Below are 22,329 nucleotides of genomic sequence, written 5' to 3'. Positions count from 1 at the left end.
AATCCATAGAATCCAACGACTTCTGGAAAATTAGGAATAAACTAAACAAACAACAATACGAAAAGTTATCTATCCAAAATGGCGCTGTATGGATAAACCACGTCTCCTGTTGTTTTGGCCCTACAACAAAGAAAACAGCAAAAACACGTACATGATCAAATTAAAATCTTAAAATCAACAATTAAAGACTACAAGAGCCCACTGGATTCTACAATTACATTGAATGAACTACAGGAAATAAAATACAAACCCTCCAACCCAAAAAGGATGGTGTTGATGGTATCCTAAATTAAATGATAAAATATACAGACCACTAATTCCAATCGGCTATACTTAAACTCTTTTTCACTATCTTTAGCTTTGGCATCTTCCCAAAAATGTGGAACCAAAGACTGATCACCCCAATCCACAAAAGAGGAGACAAAGTTGACCCCAATAACTACTGTGGGATATGCGTCAACAGCAACCTTAGGAAAATCCTCTGCATTATCATTAACAGCAGATTCGTACATTTCCTCAGTGAAAACAATGTACTGAAAAAATGTCAAATTGGCTTTTTACCAAATTACCGTATGACAAATCAAGCATTCACCCTGCACACAATCTAAATGACAAACAAACAAATGAATACAATGCATAAGCCCAACCCTCTTCAACATATATACAGTGCCTTCGGAAAATATTCCGACCTCTAGACTTTTTCCACATTTCCACATTTTGTTAGGTTACCACCTTATTCTAAAATACATCACAGTTTTTTCCCCTCATCAATCTACATACAATACACCAAATGACAAAGCAAAAACAGGGTTTTAGAATTTTTGCAATTTTATTAAAAATATAACACTGAAATATCACATTTACCTAAGAATTCAGACTCTTTACTCAGTACTTTGTTGAAGCACCTTTGGAAGATATTACAGTCTCGAGTCTTCTTGGGTATGGCGCTACAAGCCTGGCACATCTGTATTTGGGGAGTTTCTCCCATTCTTCTCTGTAAATCCTTTCAAGCTCTGTCAGGTTGGATGGGGAGCATCGCTACACAGCTATTTGCAGGTCTCTCCAGAGATGTTTGATCGGGTTCACGTCCGGGTAGTGCTGCAGAGATGGTTGTCCTGCTGGAAGGTTCTCCCATCTCCACAGAGGAACTCTAGAGCTCTGTCAGACTGACCATCGGGTTCTTGGTCACCTCCCTGACCAAAGCCCTTTCCGCAGATTGCTTAGTTCGGCCAGGCAGCCGGCTCTAGGAAGAGTCTTGGTGGTTACAAACTTCAATTTAAGATTGATGGAGGCCACTGTGTTCTTGGGGACCTTCAACGCTGCAGAATTGTTTTGCACCCGTTACTGCAATGGTTGATCCTAAAATGAACTGTTGGTTATCCTAACCCTGGCTGGATTCGGATAGGAATTACACATCACTTTAAAAAACAGCATCATGTGTGATCCCTGGAAATCACTTTAAGTAACTGTACTCAGATAAACTAAGTGCATTGGGTTTTCTAAAAAGTTTTGAATAACGACATAACATTGGGGTTCACAGTGTCCGTTGGTCACCCTGCATCACTGTCTCCTAATGAAGTGGTGACCTTGCCTCCTCCTAGTGAGGTCAGTCAGTGTCAATGTGCATTCCCAGCGGCTGCATCCTTTAGAGTGTCCACACACCATGAGGCCCTAGCTACCACAAGGCCACCTGGGGCTAACTAACACACATACTATGAGGGCCCGCTCTGAAGCCACCAGGGGCCAACAGCCTGCCTGGGACTAGCTAACACACAAAGGCATGTCCACACACACCTTGAGGGCCTGCTCCGAAGCCACCAGGATCCACTAAAACACAAAGGCATGTCACTACTGCTGACATGGCCCAGGTACCTGACATGTACACACACACACCATCACTATGATCAGGAATAGTATCATGGGGAGGAAGGCTTAGGGTGGGTGAAAAGTAAAGTGCTGTGTTGGCTGTTGGGAATTCCTCTAAAATAAGTTTTTATTACTGCTCTTTACTTGGGTATCTGTTCACTACCTAAATAAAGGGCTGAGTGCCCTTCTTTGCCACATACCATCACCCTTACATCCTGGCACCTCTCTGCATACCAACGTCCTGAAGGAGTTTCCGATCAGCTCACCCTACGTCCACAAAAAGGAGGGAAGGTCATTAAAACTTGACTTTTGCAAAATGGCTGACCATCCTACTCTGCATATTTATGTTGGATTGTGAGGCTGTGCAGATGGCTGCTTTTCAGTTCTGCTCTTGCCTTCCTTCATGAAAGAGAAGAATAGCCCTATTCTACTTCAGTACAATTTGGCTGAGTTGGGGGGAACAATTTGAAAGCTTGTGAGGAGCTCTCCCCAACCAGACATCGGCATTTGGGACAGAGAGAGAGGGGGCAGGGGTCGGAAAATGTTGGCGAACAAAAAAAGGAATGTTTCTGCATTCCACTTTTTTCCGCCTCAATGTTTATACTGGATATTGGGTTGGCCTTTTGCTTGGATACAGAGTGATCTGTGAGAGAGGAATGCAGAGAGCCAAAATAGCTTTTTTACAACTTTTTTACACACCGTAGGGCTTATCCTGATGCAAGAAAAGTTCAATTGAACATTTTACTTTAAGCCCGTCCTTCTCTGCATAACGTTGGGAAGGTCACAAAACAAAGTACCAGCTATTGTACTAAAAGCTATGTCTATCAACTCAGTATGAGGGTAAAAATATTATTTTCTACACAACCTCAAACTACACCACATGTTAAATCTCAAATCTCAGCCCCAGTACCGGCATCCATACAGCCCCAGTCCAGCCCCAGCCTTACAGCCCCAGTCCAGCCCCAGTAGCAGCAGCCAGACAGCCCCAGTCCAGCCCCAACAGCAGCAGCCATACAGCCCCAGTCCAGCCCCAACAGCAGCAGCCATACAGCCCCAGTCCAGCCCCAACAGAGCAGCCATACAGCCCCAGTCCAGCCCCAACAGCAGCAGCCATACAGCCCCAGTCCAGCCACAGTAGCAGCAGCCTTACAGCCCCAGTCCAGCCCCAGTCTAGCCCCAACAGCAGCAGCCATACAGCCCCAGTCCAGCCCCAACAGCAGCAGCCTTGCAGCCCCAGTCTAGCCCCAACAGCAGCAGCCTTACAGCCCCAGTCCAGCCCCAGTCTAGCCCCAACAGCAGCAGCCATACAGCCCCAGTCCAGCCCCAACAGCAGCAGCCTTACAGCCCCAGTCCAGCCCCAGTATAGCCCCAACAGCAGCAGCCATACAGCCCCAGTCCAGCCGCAACAGCAGCAGCCATACAGCCCCAGTCCAGCCCCAACAGAGCAGCCATACAGCCCCAGTCCAGCCCCAACAGCAGCAGCCATACAGCCCCAGTCCAGCCACAGTAGCAGCAGCCTTACAGCCCCAGTCCAGCCCCAGTAGCAGCAGCCTTACAGCCCCAGTCCAGCCCCAGTCTAGCCCCAACAGCAGCAGCCATACAGCCCCAGTCCAGCAACAACAGCAGCATCCTTACATCCCCAGTCTAGCCCCAACAGCAGCAGCCTTACAGCCCCAGTCCAGCCCCAGTCTAGCCCAAACAGCAGCAGCCATACAGCCCCAGTCCAGCCACAGTAGCAGCAGCCTTACAGCCCCAGTGCAGCCCCAACAGCAGCAGCCATACAGCCCAAGTCCAGCCCCAGTAGCAGCAGCCATACAGCCCCAGTCCAGCCCCAACAGCAGCAGCCATACAGCCCCAGTCCAGCCCCAGTAGCAGCAGCCATACAGCCCCAGTCCAGCCCCAGAAGCAGCAGCCATAGAGCCCCAGTCCAGTCCCAACAGCAGCAGCCATACAGCACCAGTCCAGCCCCAACAGCAGCAGCCTTACAGCCCCAGTCCAGCCCCAGTAGCAGCAGCCATACAGCCCCAGTCCAGACCCAGTAGCAGCAGCCATACAGCCCCAGTCCAGCCCCAACAGCAGCAGCCATACAGCCCCAGTCCAGCCCCAACAGCAGCAGCCATACAGCCCCAGTCCAGCCCCAACAGCAGCAGCCTTACAGCCCCAGTCCAGCCCCATCAGCAGCAGCCATACAGCCCCAGTCCAGCCCCAGTAGCAGCAGCCATACAGCCCCAGTCCAGCCCCAGTAGCAGCAGCCATACAGCCCCAGTCCAGCCCCAACAGCAGCAGCCATACAGCCCCAGTCCAGCCCCAACAGCAGCAGCCTTACAGCCCCAGTCCAGCCACAACAGCAGCAGCCATACAGCCCCAGTCCAGCCCCAGTAGCAGCAGCCATACAGCCCCAGTCCAGCCCCAACAGCAGCAGCCATACAGCCCCAGTCCAGCCCCAGTAGCAGCAGCCATACAGCCCCAGTCCAGCCCCAACAGCAGCAGCCATACAGCCCCAGTCCAGCCCCAACAGCAGCAGCCATACAGCCCCAGTCCAGCCCCAACAGCAGCAGCCTTACAGCCCCAGTCCAGCCCCAACAGCAGCAGCCATACAGCCCCAGTCCAGCCCCAGTAGCAGCAGCCATACAGCCCCAGTCCAGCCCCAGTAGCAGCAGCCATACAGCCCCTGTCCAGCCCCAACAGCAGCAGCCTTACAGCCACCAGGCCAGCCACAACAGCAGCAGCCATACAGCCCCAGTCCAGCCCGAGTAGCAGCAGCCATACAGCCCCAGTCCAGCCCCAACAGCAGCAGCCATACAGCCCCAGTACAGCCCCAACAGCAGCAGCCTTACAGCCCCAGTCCAGCCACAACAGCAGCAGCCATACAGCCCCAGTCCAGCCCCAACAGCAGCAGCCATACAGCCCCAGTCCAGCCCCAACAGAGCAGCCATACAGCCCCAGTCCAGCCCCAACAGCAGCAGCCATACATCCCCAGTCCAGCCACAGTAGCAGCAGCCTTACAGCCCCAGTCCAGCCCCAGTAGCAGCAGCCTTACAGCCCCAGTCCAGCCCCAGTCTAGCCCCAACAGCAGCAGCCATACAGCCCCAGTCCAGCCACAACAGCAGCAGCCATTCAGCCCCAGTCTAGCCCCAACAGCAGCAGCCTTACAGCCCCAGTCCAGCCCCAACAGCAGCAGCCTTACAGCCCCAGTCCAGCCCCAGTCTAGCCCCAACAGCAGCAGCCATACAGCCGCAGTTCAGGCCCATTAGCAGCAGCCATACAGCCCCAGTCCAGCCCCAGTAGCAGCAGCCATACAGCACCAGTCCACCCCTGACAGCCCCAGTCCAGTCCCAGTAGCAGCAGCCATACGGCCCTAGTCCAGCCCCAACAGCAGCAGCCTTACAGCCCCAGTCCAGCCCCAGTAGCCGCAGTCATACAGTCCCAGTCCAGCCCCAACAGCAGAAGCCATACAGCCCCAGTCCAGCCCCAGTAGCAGCAGCCATACAGCCCCAGTCCAGCCCCAGTAGCAGCAGCCTTACAGCCCCAGTCCAGCCCAACATCAGCAGCCATACAGCCTCAGTCCAGCCCCAGTAGCAGCAGCCTTACAGCCCCAGTCCAGCCCCAGTCTAGCCCCAACAGCAGCAGCCATACAGCCCCAGTCCAGCCCCAACAGCAGTAGCCTTGCATCCCCAGTCTAGCACCAACAGCAGCAGCCATACAGCCGCAGTTCAGGCCCATTAGCAGCAGCCATAAAGCCCCAGTCCAGCCCCAGTAGCAGCAGCCATACAGCCCCAGTCCAGCCCCAAAAGCAGCAGCCAATCAGCCCCAGTCCAGCCCCAACAGAGCAGCCATACAGCCCCAGTCCAGCCCCAACAGCAGCAGCCATACAGCCCCAGTCCAGCCACAGTAGCAGCAGCCTTGCGTCCCCAGTCTAGCACCAACAGCAGCAGCCATACAGCCGCAGTTCAGGCCCATTAGCAGCAGCCATAAAGCCCCAGTCCTGCCCCAGTAGCAGCAGCCATACAGCCCCAGTCCAGCCCCAAAAGCAGCAGCCATACAGCCCCAGTCCAGCCCCAACTGAGCAGCCATACAGCCCCAGTCCAGCCCCAACAGCAGCAGCCATACAGCCCCAGTCCAGCCACAGTAGCAGCAGCCTTACAGCCCCAGTCCAGCCACAGTAGCAGCAGCCTTACAGACCCAGTCTATTCCCAGTCTAGCCCCAACAGCAGCAGCCATACACTCCCAGTCCAGCCCCAACAGCAGCAGCCTTACAGCCCCAGTCTTGCCCCAACAGCAGCAGCCTTACAGCCCCAGTCCAGCCCCAGTCTAGCCCCAACAGCAGCAGCCATACAGCCCCAGTCCAGCCCCAGTCTAGCCCCAACAGCAGCAGCCATACAGCCCCAGTCCAGCCCCAACAGCAGCAGCCATACACTCCCAGTCCAGCCCGAACAGCAGCAGCCTTACAGCCCCAGTCTAGCCCCAACAGCAGCAGCCTTACAGCCCCAGTCCAGCCCCAGTCTAGCCCCAACAGCAGCAGCCATACAGCCCCAGTCCAGCCCCAACAGCAGCAGCCATACAGCCCCAGTCCAGCCCCAGTAGCAGCAGCCATACAGCCCCAGTCCAGCCCCAACAGCAGCAGCCATACAGCCCCAGTCCAGCCCCAGTCCAGCCCCGACAGCAGCATCCTAACAGCCCCAGTCCACCCCTGACAGCCCCAGTCCAGTCCCATTAGCAGCAGCCATACGGCCCCAGTACAGCCCCAACAGCAGCAGCCTTACAGCCCCAGTCCAGCCCCAACAGCAGCAGCCATACACTCCCAGTCCAGCCCGAACAGCAGCAGCCTTACAGCCCCAGTCTAGCCCCAACAGCAGCAGCCTTACAGCCCCAGTCCAGCCCCAGTCTAGCCCCAACAGCAGCAGCCATACAGCCCCAGTCCAGCCCCAACAGCAGCAGCCATACAGCCCCAGTCCAGCCCCAGTAGCAGCAGCCATACAGCCCCAGTCCAGCCCCAACAGCAGCAGCCATACAGCCCCAGTCCAGCCCCAGTCCAGCCCCGACAGCAGCATCCTAACAGCCCCAGTCCACCCCTGACAGCCCCAGTCCAGTCCCATTAGCAGCAGCCATACGGCCCCAGTACAGCCCCAACAGCAGCAGCCTTACAGCCCCAGTCCAGCCCCAGTAGCCGCAGTCATACAGTCCCAGTCCAGCCCCAACAGCAGAAGCCAAACAGCCCCAGTCCAGCCCCAGTAGCAGCAGCCATACATCCCCAGTCCAGCCCCAGTAGCAGCAGCCTTACAGCCCCAGTCCAGCCCAACAGCAGCAGCCATACAGCCTCAGTCCAGCCCCAGTAGCAGCAGCCTTACAGCCCCAGTCCAGCCCCAGTCTAGCCCCAACAGCAGCAGCCATACAGCCCCAGTCCAGCCCCAACAGCAGCAGCCTTACAGCCCCAGTCTAGCCCCAACAGCAGCAGCCTTACAGCCCCAGTCCAGCTCCAGTCTAGCCCCAACAGCAGCAGCCTTACAGCCCCAGTCCAGCCCCAGTCTAGCCCCAGTAGCAGCAGCCATACAGCCCCAGTCCAGCCCCAGTAGCAGCAGCCATACAGCCCCAGTCCAGCCCCAACAGCAGCAGCCATACAGCCCCAGTCCAGCCCCAGTCCAGCCCCGACAGCAGCATCCTAACAGCCCCAGTCCACCCCTGACAGCCCCAGTCCAGTCCCAGTAGCAGCAGCCATACGGCCCCAGTCCAGCCCCAACAGCAGCAGCCTTACAGCCCCAGTCCAGCCCCAGTAGCCGCAGTCATACAGTCCCAGTCCAGCCCCAACAGCAGAAGCCATACAGCCCCAGTCCAGCCCCAGTAGCAGCAGCCATACAGCCCCAGTCCAGCCCCAACAGCAGCAGCCTTACAGCCCCAGTCTAGCCCCAACAGCAGCAGCCTTACAGCCCCAGTCCGGCCCCGGTCTAGCCCCAACAGCAGCAGCCATACAGACCCAGTCCAGCCCCAGTCCAGCCCCAACAGCAGCAGCCATACAGCCCCAGTCCAGCCCCAGTAGCAGCAGCCATACAGCCCCAATCCAGCCCCAGTAGCAGCAGCCATACAGCCCCAGTCCAGCCCCAACAGCAGCAGCCATACATCCCCAGTCTAGCCCCAGTCCAACCCCGACAGCAGCATCCTAACAGCCCCAGTCCACACCTGACAGCCCCAGTCCAGTCCCAGTAGCAGCAGCCATACGGCCCCAGTCCAGCCCCAACAGCAGCAGCCTTACAGTCCCAGTAGCCGCAGTGATACAGTCCCAGTCCAGCCCCAACAGCAGAAGCCATACAGCCCCAGTCCAGCCCCAGTAGCAGCAGCCATACAGCCCCAGTCCAGCCCCAACAGCAGCAGCCTTACAGCCCCAGTCTAGCCCCAACAGCAGCAGCCTTACAGCCCCAGTCCGGCCCCGGTCTAGCCCCAACAGCAGCAGCCATACAGACCCAGTCCAGCCCCAGTCCAGCCCCAACAGCAGCAGCCATACATCCCCAGTCTAGCCCCAGTCCAGCCCCGACAGCAGCATCCTAACAGCCCCAGTCCACACCTGACAGCCCCAGTCCAGTCCCAGTAGCAGCAGCCATACGGCCCCAGTCCAGCCCCAACAGCAGCAGCCTTACAGTCCCAGTAGCCGCAGTCATACAGTCCCAGTCCAGCCCCAACAGCAGAAGCCATACAGCCCCAGTCCAGCCCCAGTAGCATCAGCCATACAGCCCCAGTCCAGCCCCAGTAGCAGCAGCCTTACAGCCCCAGTCCAGCCCCAGTCTAGCCCCAACAGCAGCAGCCATACAGCCCCAGTCCAGCCCCAACAGCAGCAGCCTTACAGCCCCAGTCTAGCCCCAACAGCAGCAGCCTTACAGCCCCAGTCCAGCCCCAGTCTAGCCCCAACAGCAGCAGCCATACAGCCCCAGTCCAGCCCCAGTCCAGCCCCAACAGCAGCAGCCTTACAGCCCCAGTCCAGCCCCAGTCTAGCCCCAACAGCAGCAGCCATACAGCCCCAGTCCAGCCCCAGTAGCAGCAGCCATACAGCCCCAGTCCAGCCCCAGTAGCAGCAGCCATACAGCCCCAGTCCAGCCCCAACAGCAGCAGCCATACAGCCCCAGTCCGGCCCCAGTCCAGCCCTGACAGCAGCATCCTAACAGCCCCAGTCCACCCCTGACAGCCCCAGTCCAGCCCCAGTAGCAGCAGCCATACAGCCCCAGTCCAGCCCCAACAGCAGCAGCCTTACAGCCCCAGTCCAGCCCCAGTAGCAGCAGCCTTACAGCCCCAGTCCAGCCCCAACAGCAGCAGCCATACAGCCCCAGTCCAGCCCCAGTAGCAGCAGCCATACAGCCCCAGTCCAGGCCCAGTCCAGCCCCAACAGCAGCAGCCTTACAGCCCCAGTCCAGCCCCAACAGCAGCAGCCATACAGCCCCAGTCCAGCCCCAGTAGCAGCAGCCATACAGCCCCAGTCCAGCCCCAATAGCAGCAGCCATACAGCCCCAGTCCAGCCCCAACAGCAGCAGCCATTCAGCCCCAGTCCAGCCCCAGTCCAGCCCCGACAGCAGCAACCATGCAGCCCCAGTCCACCCCTGACAGCCCCAGTCCAGCCCCAGTAGCAGCAGCCATACAGCCCCAGCCCCAGTCCAGCCAAATTTCTGATAGACACCTCAATGTATGGATCGACATGGGCTGACTCTCTCTGGCTTTAAAGTGGATAGAGGGAAATTTGCAAATGTAACACTTAACAAGCAATTGAAAAATGGGGGAGCAGAGTGAGAGAGACAGAGAGACAGAGAGCGAGGGACAGAGAGGCATAGAGAGAGAGGCATAGACCAAGAGAGGCAGAGAGAGAGAGAGGCAGAGACAGTGATTTACCCTTTTCCTTCCTCTCTTTATTTGTTTTTTTTTGGTCAGGGACGCCCTGCAATCCACCACAACACATGTTGAACCAGCCCCTCGCCCTTCTGGAGAAAAAAATAATAATTTCCTCATGACGAAGTCGGAAGATATTCTTCTAGCTGACGATGACTTCCATGATTATGAGTCACAATACAAACATCAGATCAGGGGCTTCTAGAACCCTGACTCATTGTCCCTATGCCAAATGCACCCTATTCCCTCTTTGGTGTACTACTTTTGACCAGGACCCATTGGGGACACACTATATGTAAAATGGAATCATGTAGTAACCAAAAAAGTATTAAACAAATCAAAATATATTTTGGGTTTTAGATTCTTTAAAGTAGCCACCCTTTGTCCATCTTAATTGGGTTGAGGTTGGATGACTGTGGAGGCCAGGTTATCTGATGCAGCACTCCATCACTCTCCTTCTTGGTCATATAGCCCTTACACAGCCTGTAGGTGTGCTTTTGGATCATTGTCCTTTTGAAAAACAAATTATAGTACCACTAAGCGCAAACCAGTTGGGATGGCATATCGCTGCAGAATGTTGTGGTAGCCATGCTTGTTAAGCATAACCATTCACTGACAGTTTCACCAGCAAAGCACCCCCACACCATAACACGTCCTCCTCCATGCTTCACGGTGGGAACCACACATCTGGAGATCATCCCTTCACCTACTTAGTGTCTCAAAAAGACAAAAATCGCAAATTTGGACTCATCAGACCAACTGACAGATTTCCATCGATCTAATGTCCATTGCTCGTGTCAATGGGCCCAAGCAAGTCTCCTCTTCTTATTGGTGTCCTTTAGTAGTGGTTTCTTTGCAGCAATTCGACCATGAAGCCCTGATTCAAAAAGTTTCCCCTTGACGTTGAGATGTGTGTTACTTTAATTCTGTGAAGTATTTATTTGGGCTGAAATCTGAGATGCAGTTAACTCTAATGAACTTTTCCTCTGCAGCAGAGGCAACTCTGGGTCTTCCTTTCCAGTGGCGGTCCTCATAAGAGCTAGTTTCATCATAGCGCTTGATGGTTTTTGTGACTGCAAAGTTCTTGACATTTTTGCATTGACTCATGTCTCAAAGTAGTGATAGACTGTCGTTTCTCTTTGCTTATTTGAGCTGTTCTTGCCATACTATGGACTTGGTCTTTTGTCAAATAGGGCTATTTTCTGAATACCTCCCCATACCCTGTCACAACACAACTGATTGGCTCAATCACATTATGAAAGAAAGAAATTCCACAAATTAACTCTTACTTCTACCCCCACCTTTTTTGAAAATTCTGTTAAAAATCGCGCAACTTTTCAGCGTCCTGCTACTCATGCCAGGAATATAGTATATGCATATGATTAGTATGTGTGGATAGAAAACACTCTGAAGTTTATAAAACTGGTTAAATCACGGCTGTGACTATAACAGATTGTGTGTTTCATTGAAAAACGCAAGAAAAACTGCTCTCTGAAAGCAAAAAATAATTTCCATAAGTCACTTCCACCAGTTGTTAAAAGAGAACAGAATTTAATGGGAATCTGCCTGCACCTCATACAAATTCCGCACGATGGCGCCATTGTACTAATTTTCAATTGAATTAATTGTTGGAAAATACATCTGTCTGACCTCCAGTTTCCCAGTCTTCACCCGGATGCAGTTTAAGGAGAGATCAGATGGCATTGTTTTTGAAGTGAGGACCTATTGAAGAGACATCGCCCTGTAATCATTTTGATAGCTTATAAACGTTTACTAATACCTAAAGTTGGATTACAAAAGGATTTCGAAGTGTTTTGTGAAAGTTTATCGTCGACTTTTTTAATTTTAAAAAATTACGCAGCGTTTAAAAACGATGATTTTTTCTGAATGACACAACCTCCATACAAAGCTATTTTGGGTATATATGGACCGATTTAAACGAAAAAAAGACCCAATAGTGATGTTTATGGGGCATATAGGAGTGCCAAGAAAGAAGCTCGTCTAAGGTAATGAATGTTTTATATTTTATTTCTGCGTTTTGGGTAGCGCCGGCTATCGCAAAATCTGTTGTTTACGTGTCGAGCTGGCATTTTGGGGGGTGCATGCTATCAGATAATAGCTTCTGATGCTTTCGCCGAAAAGCATTTTAAAAATCTGACTTGCTGGCTAGGTTCACAACGAGTGTAGCTTTAATTCAATACCCTGCTTGTGAATTTTGATCAAAGATTGAGTTGTAACGAGTACATTTAGCATTTAGCGTAGCGCATTTGCATTTCCAGGGGCATACTTGGGACGTCTGCGTGTCAAGTATTCTCAAGAAGTTTAACAAGGCACACCTGTTAATTGAAATGCATTCCAGGTGACTAGCTGATGAAGCTGGTTGAGAGAATGCCAAGGGTGTGCAAAGCTGTCATCAAGGAAAAGGGTGGCTACTTTGAAGAATCTCAAATATAAACTATATTTTAATTTTGCTTAACACTTTTTTGGTTACTACATGATTCCATATGTGTTCTTTCATAGTTCTGATGTCTTCACTATTATTCTACAATGTAGAAAATATTACAATTAAAGAAAAACCCTTGAATGATTAGGTGTGTTCGAACTTTTGACTGGTACTGTATATGTGCACTATAATGGGAATAGGGTGCCATTTGGGACTCAGACTTTCACTTGCCCTGCCTTGTTCCTTCATGATGTGCTGTCACAAAGCAGTTTTCTTAAATTTGGGGTAAAATGTCTGTGTTCCACGAACACCCCCATGCATGGTTTGATGGTTTGATCTTACTGAGCACAAGCACAGGGCATCATAAAACTGCTTGTTTGTCCAGAAATGACCACAGCCATTATATCAGCTCATAAAAAAGTGTGTTTAATATTGAAGGGATATATCAAATATAATGTTATTGTATTTCCACAAAACATCATACAAGAAGAGAGTGTGGGCAAAATGTGGAGGTGTCTGTAAAACAACAAAATAGTTTGATATGGGGAAAGCATGTTTTCACACAGCCATCCAAGAGATGAAACAGACTGACCACTGTATCACTCCTTCATTCTGAATTCCACTCTTCGGATATATGTAGCTACATCAGAAGCCTAACAGAGAGAGCCAGAGCCAGAACTTTATTACTCCAAACTGTAACCCACCACACCACACATCATTCAACAGCACTGCGATGTACTGCCACATACTGACCCATGGGTGCGCTGTCCTATTCTAAATCACATTAATTGTGAGCGCATCAGACCCAAAGAGGCAAGCAGGGTTCATGTTTCACAGCATGGCACTCTGTAAATATCAACAACATTGCAGTAGGGCCTTTGACTCCAAGATAGCTGTTCCGAATGGGCCCTTATTCACAAAACTTTACCATAGTTCTGAATTCACTTTTCCACAGCGCTAAACTCACTTCTCTTTTTAGAACTATTCCCTCATAACTAAGAGCTGTTTCCAAAACAGACTATGTCTGATATGTCAGATGCTGTGATGTTGCTACAGTATGTGTTTTGGGGACAGATGACCGGAGAGACCCTGGCTGGATCCCTGGTGCTACATTGTGGCTCTGTGCCCAGCCTGGCTAGTCCAGCCCTCTCCTCTCCTCCGCTCTGCTGCGCTCTGAGTCCACACACACAGTAGCTCCAGTGGAATGTGATGACCGTGTGCTGGACAAAGCCCTGCATTCATATCCTCGTGTTCCACGTCCCACTCCACTTTGGGAGCCTGGTCACTGCCAGGCAGAGAACTAGGCTAGGGGGACACAGTCAGTCCACCCTGACCCTGACTCTGACCCTGGTGCCTCCCTACACACACCCCTGCACTAGATCCAGCCTAAGCCACCCTGCCTTCCTACCTCCCCTCTCATTCAACTTCTTCCCCTTTCACCTTTGCTCCCTTACCTCGCCCATCTTCAGACTAATCCAGCTCTAAGCGATTCGGTGCCATTTCATTGAGGGAGGGTGAGGGAGGGAGTGGGGGAGGGATGGGGAAACTGATGAATGCATTATGCACCATGCCTCACTTAAGAATGGAAGGTTATGCTTCAGGGAGTGATCAGTGAGCTGGAGTTAATTTAGGACGATTAGGGCTGGGGCTGGTAGGACTAGGGCTGGGGCTGGTAGAACTAGGGCTGGGGCTGGTAGGAGTAGGGCTGTGGCTGGTAGGACTAGGGCTGGGGCTGGTAGGACTAGGGCTTGGGCTGGTAGAACTAGGGCTGGGGCTGGTAGGAGTAGGGCTGGGGCTGGTAGGACTAGGGCTTGGGCTGGTAGAACTAGGGCTGGGGCTGGTAGGTGTAGGGCTGAGGCTGATAGGACTAGGGCTGTGGCTAGTAGAACTAGGGCTGGGGCAGGTAGGAGTAGGGCTGTGACTGGTAGGACTAAGGCTGTGGCGGTCATGACATTTTGTCTCAAGGTAATTGATCGTTAATTAACTTGAACACATTTAGCATCTCCCAGCTTCCACGCATAGCCACTGAAAGTAAGCCACTACATAATAATGGCGCTGGAGGGGATAGCTGCCGATTTACAGGCTCCTAACCAACTGTGCTATTATGTTTGTGGGCGAGTGGGGGAGTGGGGGAGGGATGGGGAAACTGGTGAATGCATTATGCACCATACCTCACTTAAGAATGTAGGTATGGAAGGTTATGCTTCAGGGAGTGATCAGTGAGCTGGAGTTCATTTAGGACGATTAGGGTTATGGGAGGGCGAAGAAAAAGCCCACCCGCACGCAAGAAGGTGGTGAGTGTGTGTGTGTCCACAAGGGAAAATGTCCAACATCCCCATGTGGACAAAGCTTAGGATTAGTGTTACAATTAGGGTTAGACTTAGAATTAGGGTTAGGATTAGGGTAAGGGTTAAGGTTAGGGAAATAGGATTTTGAATGGAAATCAATCCCACAAGGATAGAAAAACAAAATGTGTGTGTGCACGCAGTAGTGGCATCTGGAATGAAACCGCTGAATAAGCACGATTGCAGATATAGGGTTGTGGCTGTTAGGACTAGGGCTGTGGCTGGTAGGGCTGTGGCTGGTAGGGCTGTGGCTGGTAGGGCTGTGGCTGGTAGGGCTGTGGCTGGTAGGAGTAGGGTTGTGGCTGGTAGGACTAGGGCTGTGGCTGGTAGGGCTGTGGCTGGTAGGGCTGTGGCTGGTAGGGCTGGGGCTGGTAGGGCTGTGGCTGGTAGGGTTGTGGCTGGTAGGAGTAGGGTTGTGGCTGGTAGGACTAGGGCTGTGGCTGGTAGGGCTGTGGCTGGTAGGGCTGGGGCTTGTAGGGCTGTGGCTGGTAGGAGTAGGGTTGTGGCTGGTAGGACTAGGGCTGTGGCTGGTAGGGCTGTGGCTGGTAGGAGTAGGGCTGTGGCTGGTAGGGCTGGGGCTGGTAGGGCTGTGGCTGGTAGGAGTAGGGTTGTGGCTGGTAGGGTTGTGGCTGGTAGGAGTAGGGTTGTGGCTGGTAGGGTTGTGGCTGGTAGGGTTGTGGCTGGTAGGAGTAGGGTTGTGGCTGGTAGGGTTGTGGCTGGTAGGAGTAGGGTTGTGGCTGGTAGGGTTGTGGCTGGTAGGGTTGTGGCTGGTAGGGTTGTGGCTGGTAGGGTTGTGGCTGGTAGGAGTAGGGCTGTGGCTGGTAGGGTTGTGGCTGGTAGGAGTAGGGTTGTGGCTGGTAGGAGTAGGGCTGTGGCTGGTAGGAGTAGGGTTGTGGCTGGTAGGAGTAGGGCTGGGGCTGGTAGGGCTGTGGCTGGTAGGGCTGTGGCTGGTAGGGCTGTGGCTGGTAGGAGTAGGGCTGTGGCTGGTAGGGCTGTGGCTGGTAGGAGTAGGGTTGTGGCTGGTAGGAGTAGGGCTGTGGCTGGTAGGAGTAGGGTTGTGGCTGGTAGGAGTAGGGCTGGGGCTGGTAGGGCTGTGGCTGGTAGGGCTGTGGCTGGTAGGGCTGTGGCTGGTAGGAGTAGGGCTGTGGCTGGTAGGGCTGTGGCTGGTAGGAGTAGGGCTGGGGCTGGTAGGAGTAGGGCTGTGGCTGGTAGGAGTAGGGCTGGGGCTGGTAGGGTTGTGGCTGGTATGGTTGTGGCTGGTAGGGTTGTGGCTGGTAGGAGTAGGGCTGGGGCTGGTAGGGCTGTGGCTGGTAGGGCTGTGGCTGGTAGGGCTGTGGCTGGTAGGAGTAGGGCTGTGGCTGGTAGGGCTGTGGCTGGTAGGAGTAGGGCTGTGGCTGGTAGGAGTAGGGCTGTGGCTGGTAGGACTAGGGCTGTGGCTGGTAGGACTAGGGCTGTGGCTGGTAGGGCTGTGGCTGGTAGGGCTGTGGCTGGTAGGACTAGGGCTGTGGCTGGTAGGAGTAGGGCTGGGGCTGGTAGGGCTGTGGCTGGTAGGAGTAGGGTTGTGGCTGGTAGGACTAGGGCTGTGGCTGGTAGGGCTGTGGCTGGTAGGGCTGTGGCTGGTAGGACTAGGGCTGTGGCTGGTAGGACTAGGGCTGTGGCTGGTAGGGCTGTGGCTGGTAGGGCTGTGGCTGGTAGGACTAGGGCTGTGGCTGGTAGGAGTAGGGCTGGGGCTGGTAGGGCTGTGGCTGGTAGGAGTAGGGCTGTGGCTGGTAGGGCTGTGGCTGGTAGGACTAGGGCTGTGGCTGGTAGGAGTAGGGCTGGGGCTGGTAGGGCTGTGGCTGGTAGGAGTAGGGCTGTGGCTGGTAGGACTAGGGCTGTGGCTGGTAGGGTTGTGGCTGGTAGGACTAAGGCTGTGGCTGGTAGGGCTGTGGCTGGTAGGAGGAATAGGGCTGGGGCTGATAGGAGTAGGGCTGGGGCTGGTAGGACTAGGGCTGGGGCTGGTAGAACTAGGGCTGGGGCTGGTAGGAGTAGGGCTGTGGCTGGTAGGACTAGGACTGGGGCTGGTAGGACTAGGGCTTGGGCTGGTAGAACTAGGGCTGGGGCTGGTAGGAGTAGGGCTGAAGCTGATAGGACTAGGGCTGTGGCTGGTAGAACTAGGGCTGGGGCAGGTAGGAGTAGGGCTGTGACTGGTAGGACTAGGGCTGGGGCTGGTAGGAGTAGGGCTGGTAGGACTAAGGCTGTGGCGGTCATGACATTTTGTCTCAAGGTAATTGATCGTTAATTAACTTGAACACATTTAGCATCTCCCAGCTTCCACGCATAGCCACTGAAAGTAAGCCACTACATAATAATGGCGCCGGAGGGGATAGCTGCCGATTTACAGGCTCCTTACCAACTGTGCTATTATGTTTGTTTTTTCGCGATGTTTGTAACTTATTTTGTACATAATGTTGCTGCTACCGTCTCTTATGACCGAAAAGGAAATGGATATCACACACAGCAATTACTCACCTCGAACTGGACAAAGATTGTTTATTTAAACCTGTCTGCTCCAGTCCCCTGTCTCCTCCTGCAGCAGCTCCTACACCCCCTCGGATCATCAATGACCATCTTGCCTATACTGTGAAGCAGCTTTTGGACGTGCACCGTCAGGGTCGTGGCTGGCAGTACCTGGCAGACTGGGAAGGATACAGGCCTGAGGAGCGCTGCTTGAACCCCGCCGTCACATTCTGGACCCCTTCCTCTTGCGGGATTTCTATACCGCACACCAAGAAAAGCCTGGTCGGGCGCCACTGTCACATCTGCTCCTGCAACGCCCTCTTCTGCTCATGCTGTGTCTCCTTGACCTGCCACCACTCCCACAGTACTCTCTCCCTCTCCCTCTCCCTCTCCCTCTCTCTCTCTCTCTCTCTCTCCCTCCCTCTCCTTCTCCCTCTCCCTCTCTCTCTCCCTCAGATTGTGTGGGCGGAGACAGGTGTGCTGGAGTCAGAGCAGAGCAGATCCCCAACAGCTGCAATCTGTCCTAAGTATTGAGAAATGGGTCCTAGCGATTGAAAAAAACGTAATATTAAGACAGTAGAGAAATAAATATAGTAGGCCTAGCCTATAGAAACCTTATGGGAACCGGCTCTTTTTTCTTAAAAAACTTTTTAAAAATGTTACCCCTTTTTCTCCCCAATTTCGAGGTATCCAATTGTTAGTAATTACTAATATGTTCACCGTAACAGCCCTATCCAGATGTATTAATTTATCAAAAGAAAAGGTGTCTGTTGATGTGTCTGACGGCTATTACCTCTCTCTGTCTTCTTCTCCCTTGAACCATCTGTAACAGTCAGACCTATCTCAGTGTCTGGCTGACCGACTACAAATGAATGGGGAAAAGTTTGGGTGTGAGTGATGTCCTCTTCCTGAGGAGGAAGGAAGGAAGTAGGAGGATAATGATTTGCACACTCTAGAGACCAGGCAGGTGCCAAAACCTGGAGTTGATTATCCTATCTTCCCCGGGCCACCACCCAAGAACACAAACCATTTCAGTCATATTAAAGGGGTAATGAAAGAGTTAACAGTGGTCTTAGGGAGAGGTCTCCAAAGGCCTGCACCCAACACACAATACATGGAAGTAAGGACATCTTTAAGATGGTTATAGAATCAAATTAAATGTACCACTGTACCAGTCTCTCTGGTAGTAGAGACCATACAGTGCGTGGTGTGTTTACTGAAATATATTTTTGTCATATAAGACTGTATGGTATTACTAGGCGGTGTCAGAGGAAAGCCCCAAAAAAATGGCAACGACTCCAGTCACCCAAGTCATAGACTGTTCTCTCTGCTACCACACGGCAAGTGGTACCGGAGCACCAAGTCCATGTCCAAAAGGCTACATAACAGCCTCAACCCTCAAGCCATAAGACTGCTGAACAATTCATCAAATGGCCACCTGGACTACTTACATTGATCCCCATCCTTTGTTTTTACACTGCTGCTGCTCACTGTTTATTATCTATGCATAGTCACTTTACCCCTACCTAAATGTACAAATTACCTTGACTAACCTGTACCCCTGCACACTGACTCAGTACCAGTACCCCCTGTATATAGCCTCGCTATTGTTATTTTATTGTGCTATTGTTATTGTATACCTTATTATTTTTTTACTTTAGTTTACTAACTCTTTCTTGAACAGCATTGTTGGTTAAGGGCTTATATGTAAAGTTCATGGTAAGGTCTACTACACCTGTTATATTCGGCACATGTGACAAATAAAGTTTGATTTCATTTGTATGGAAAAAAAAGTGGCATGTATGTGAAATGTATTTAAAAATAAATCAATAATAATTTTTCCATTGTTTAATGAATGTGTTGAAACTGTCACAAAACATAAACTGCTGTCTGTCTGTCTGCTGTCTCTCTGCTCTGCTCCGTATTTCCTCTGATCTGATGTAGAGCTGAGCACCCCGTGCCTCCAAGGCCTTTTCCTCCAGGCCCTCCAAAAGACACCAACATCACATGGAGGCAAAAACACTAAGATGCAACCACACATGAACTGCCATGAAGTCACACAGACACACACGTGCCATAGTGTCTCACATAACACAGATGTCTCTCTTGTGTATTATCATGAAGAGACATGGGAAATGTGGATATTGTGTTTGTAACCGACCTGATAGACAATGGAAACCAAAGAGACAAGATTTACAACATTCTTTGTATCTCTTAATAATAAGTTCTCACAAAACCCTCTGCAGTAGACCAGAAGTTAAAACAATAACCATACCAGAGGACTGTAGTCACCAAATACTATCACCCACTTATCAAATCAAGGTCATTTCACAACGTAGCTGGGCTATTGCAAGCGGGCAGACTATCCCAGATGGTTACAGCTTGCTGAGAAAATATACCCAAGGGAAATGATTGTCCCTCTGTTTACAGAACAAAGTCAGACTAAGGCTTTTACAGTATAGTACAGGATACAGTAGCTTTCTTCATATGAGTAAGTTGTTTCTGATGCTCTTATACAATAGTGGGGTGGCAAGAAGCCCAGTGGCTAGAGTGTTAGGTCAGTAACCGAAAGGTTGCTAGATCGAATCACTGAGCTGACAAGGCAAAAATCTGTCGTTCTGCCCCTGAACAAGGTAGTTAACCCACTGTTCCTAGGCTGTCATTGTAAATAAGAATTTGTTCGTAACTGACTTGTCTAGTTAAATAAACAATATTTTCTATGTCAAAGGTTGTTATATTTGTTATATTTCAGTCTTCTGTGATGTATATGAAGTGTAATACCTGGATGCAAACTCAAAATGTCTATATACAGTGCATTGCGAAAGTATTCGGCCCCCGTGAACTTTGCGACCTTTTGCCACATTTCAGGCTTCAAACATAAAGTTATAAAACTGTATTTTTTTGTGAAGAATCAACAACAAGTGGGACACAATCATGAAGTGGAACGACATTTATTGGATATTTCAAACTTTTTTAACAAATCAAAAACTGAAAAATTGGGAGTGCAAAATTATTCAGCCCCTTTACTTTCAGTGCAGAAAACTCTCTCCAGAAGTTCAGTGAGGATCTCTGAATGATCCAGTGTTGACCTAAATGACTAATGATGATAAATACAATCCACCTGTGTGTAATCAAGTCTCCGCATAAATGCACCTGCACTGTGATAGTCTCAGAGGTCCGTTAAAAGCGCAGAGAGCATCATGAAGAACAAGGAACACACCAGGCAGGTCCGAGATACTGTTGTGAAGAAGTTTAAAGCCGGATTTGGATACAAAAAGATTTCCCAAGCTTTAAACATCCCAAGGAGCACTGTGCAAGCGATAATATTGAAATGGAAGGAGTATCAGACCACTGCAAATCTACCAAGACCTGGCCGTCCCTCTAAACTTTCAGCTCATACAAGGAGAAGACTGATCAGAGATGCAGCCAAGAGGCCCATGATCACTCTGGATGAACTGCAGAGATCTACAGCTGTGGGAGACTCTGTCCATAGGACAACAATCAGTCGTATATTGCACAAATCTGGCCTTTATGGAAGAGTGGCAAGAAGAAAGCCATTTTTTAAAGATATCCATAAAAAGTTTTGTTTAAAGTTTGCCACAAGCCACCTGGGAGACACACCAAACATGTGGAAGAAGGTGCTCTGGTCAGATGAAACCAAAATTGAACTTTTTGGCAACAATGCAAAACGTTATGTTTGGCGTAAAAGCAACATAGCTCATCACCCTGAACACACCATCCCCACTGTCAAACATGGTGGTGGCAGCATCATGGTTTGGGCCTGCTTTTCTTCAGCAGGGACAGGGAAGATGGTTAAAATTGATGGGAAGATGGATGGAGCCAAATACAGGACCATTCTGGAAGAAAACCTGATGGAGTCTGCAAAAGACCTGAGACTGGGACGGAGATTTGTCTTCCAACAAGACAATGATCCAAAACATAAAGCAAAATCTACAATGGAATGGTTCAAAAATAAACATATCCAGGTGTTAGAATGGCCAAGTCAAAGTCCAGACCTGAATCCAATCGAGAATCTGTGGAAAGAACTGAAAACTGCTGTTCACAAATGCTCTCCATCCAACCTCACTGAGCTCGAGCTGTTTTGCAAGGAGGAATGGGAAAAAATGTCAGTCTCTCGATGTGCAAAACTGATAGAGACATACCTCAAGCGACTTACAGCTGTAATCGCAGCAAAAGGTGGCGCTACAAAGTATTACCTTAAGGGGGCTGAAAAATTTTGCACGCCCAATTTTTCAGTTTTTGATTTGTTAAAAAAGTTTGAAATATCCAATAAATGTCGTTCCACTTCATGATTGTGTCCCACTTTTTGTTGATTCTTCACAAAAAAATACAGTTTTATATCTTTATGTTTGAAGCCTGAAATGTGGCAAAAGGTCGCAAAGTTCAAGGGGGCCGAATACTTTCACAATGCACTGTATATGACAATGGTGTCATCTTTTTTGTAAGCCCATAACCATGTGTGTGAGATGTATACTTTTGTTTCAATGTAGATTTGTGTAAGACCACCAAGAATCACTCTGTGTGACCCTGATTTAGCCCACTGTAGTAAAAGCTTAACACTGAAAGTGTGGACCTTTATACACCCTGTAACAGTGTTACTTTTAACACTGTGTTGATTTTGCTGTGTACATAGGGAATAGGGTGCCATTTAAGACACAGGTTAGGTCCTCAGATGAGCCCAGAGAGGTCCTCTTACTTCCCCTGCAGGGCCACACCATCTGCTTGGCAGGGGAGCTCCTATAGTGTCAACAGATTTACCAGCTCACTTCCTCTCCTGTTCTCCTTCCAGGTGTGACAGCACTCTTTAAAGGCAGCCCCATGCACAATTCATGAGAGTAGATTGATTTCCTTACAATGGTGGCAGTGGGAGGGTCCAGGCCAACTGATATGTAAGTAAGTGGTCTGAGGAAGCTCTGATAGTCAGCCACTCATGTAGCCAAGCAGGAAACACCAGTCTGAAGCTACACAACGGAGAGAGGAGTAAAAACATAGCAGTCAGAGAGACAACAGACCTGAGTGTGTTTTCAATGGAGCTCAACAGTGTTTAGAGAACGAATCAGACATCCTGATTCTGCCCCGGTCTATTCTTACCTGATAAGCGTGTGACATGTTTTGGGCAGTAGGATGGACTGGTGAAGGGTTTGGCAAGGCTTAACTGAGGCAGTGTGTTGTGTGTTTGTGTGCGTGTGAGACTGTCCAACTCCTTTCCCCAATGTGTTTGTGTAGTCCCAGTCACCCCAGGTTACTCTCACACTGTCACACACACTGGCTGACCGACGGAACTCTGAAATC

General features: G+C 51.1%; 1 protein-coding gene across 1 annotated transcript in view; it reads right to left on the bottom strand.

The window, feature by feature from the left end:
• The window catches only part of LOC139381292 (uncharacterized), a 39,267-nt gene extending 17,512 nt beyond the window's left edge, over positions 1-21,755 (bottom strand). Inside the window, exons 1-3 of the mRNA XM_071124749.1 lie at positions 21,734-21,755; positions 17,188-17,272; positions 14,696-16,754 (exon numbers count right to left, since the gene is read on the bottom strand). Of these exons, the coding sequence (XP_070980850.1) occupies positions 14,696-16,754; positions 17,188-17,272; positions 21,734-21,755 (2,166 nt within the window). The remainder of the gene's footprint in view (positions 1-14,695; positions 16,755-17,187; positions 17,273-21,733) is intronic.
• Between the last annotated feature and the right edge of the window lie 574 nt (positions 21,756-22,329).

This window comes from Oncorhynchus clarkii, chromosome 23 (assembly GCF_045791955.1).
Source record: "Oncorhynchus clarkii lewisi isolate Uvic-CL-2024 chromosome 23, UVic_Ocla_1.0, whole genome shotgun sequence".
In the NCBI taxonomy this organism is placed as follows: domain Eukaryota; kingdom Metazoa; phylum Chordata; class Actinopteri; order Salmoniformes; family Salmonidae; genus Oncorhynchus; species Oncorhynchus clarkii.
Note: the sequence above shows the minus strand (reverse complement) of the source record. Positions and strands in the feature narration are given on the sequence as shown.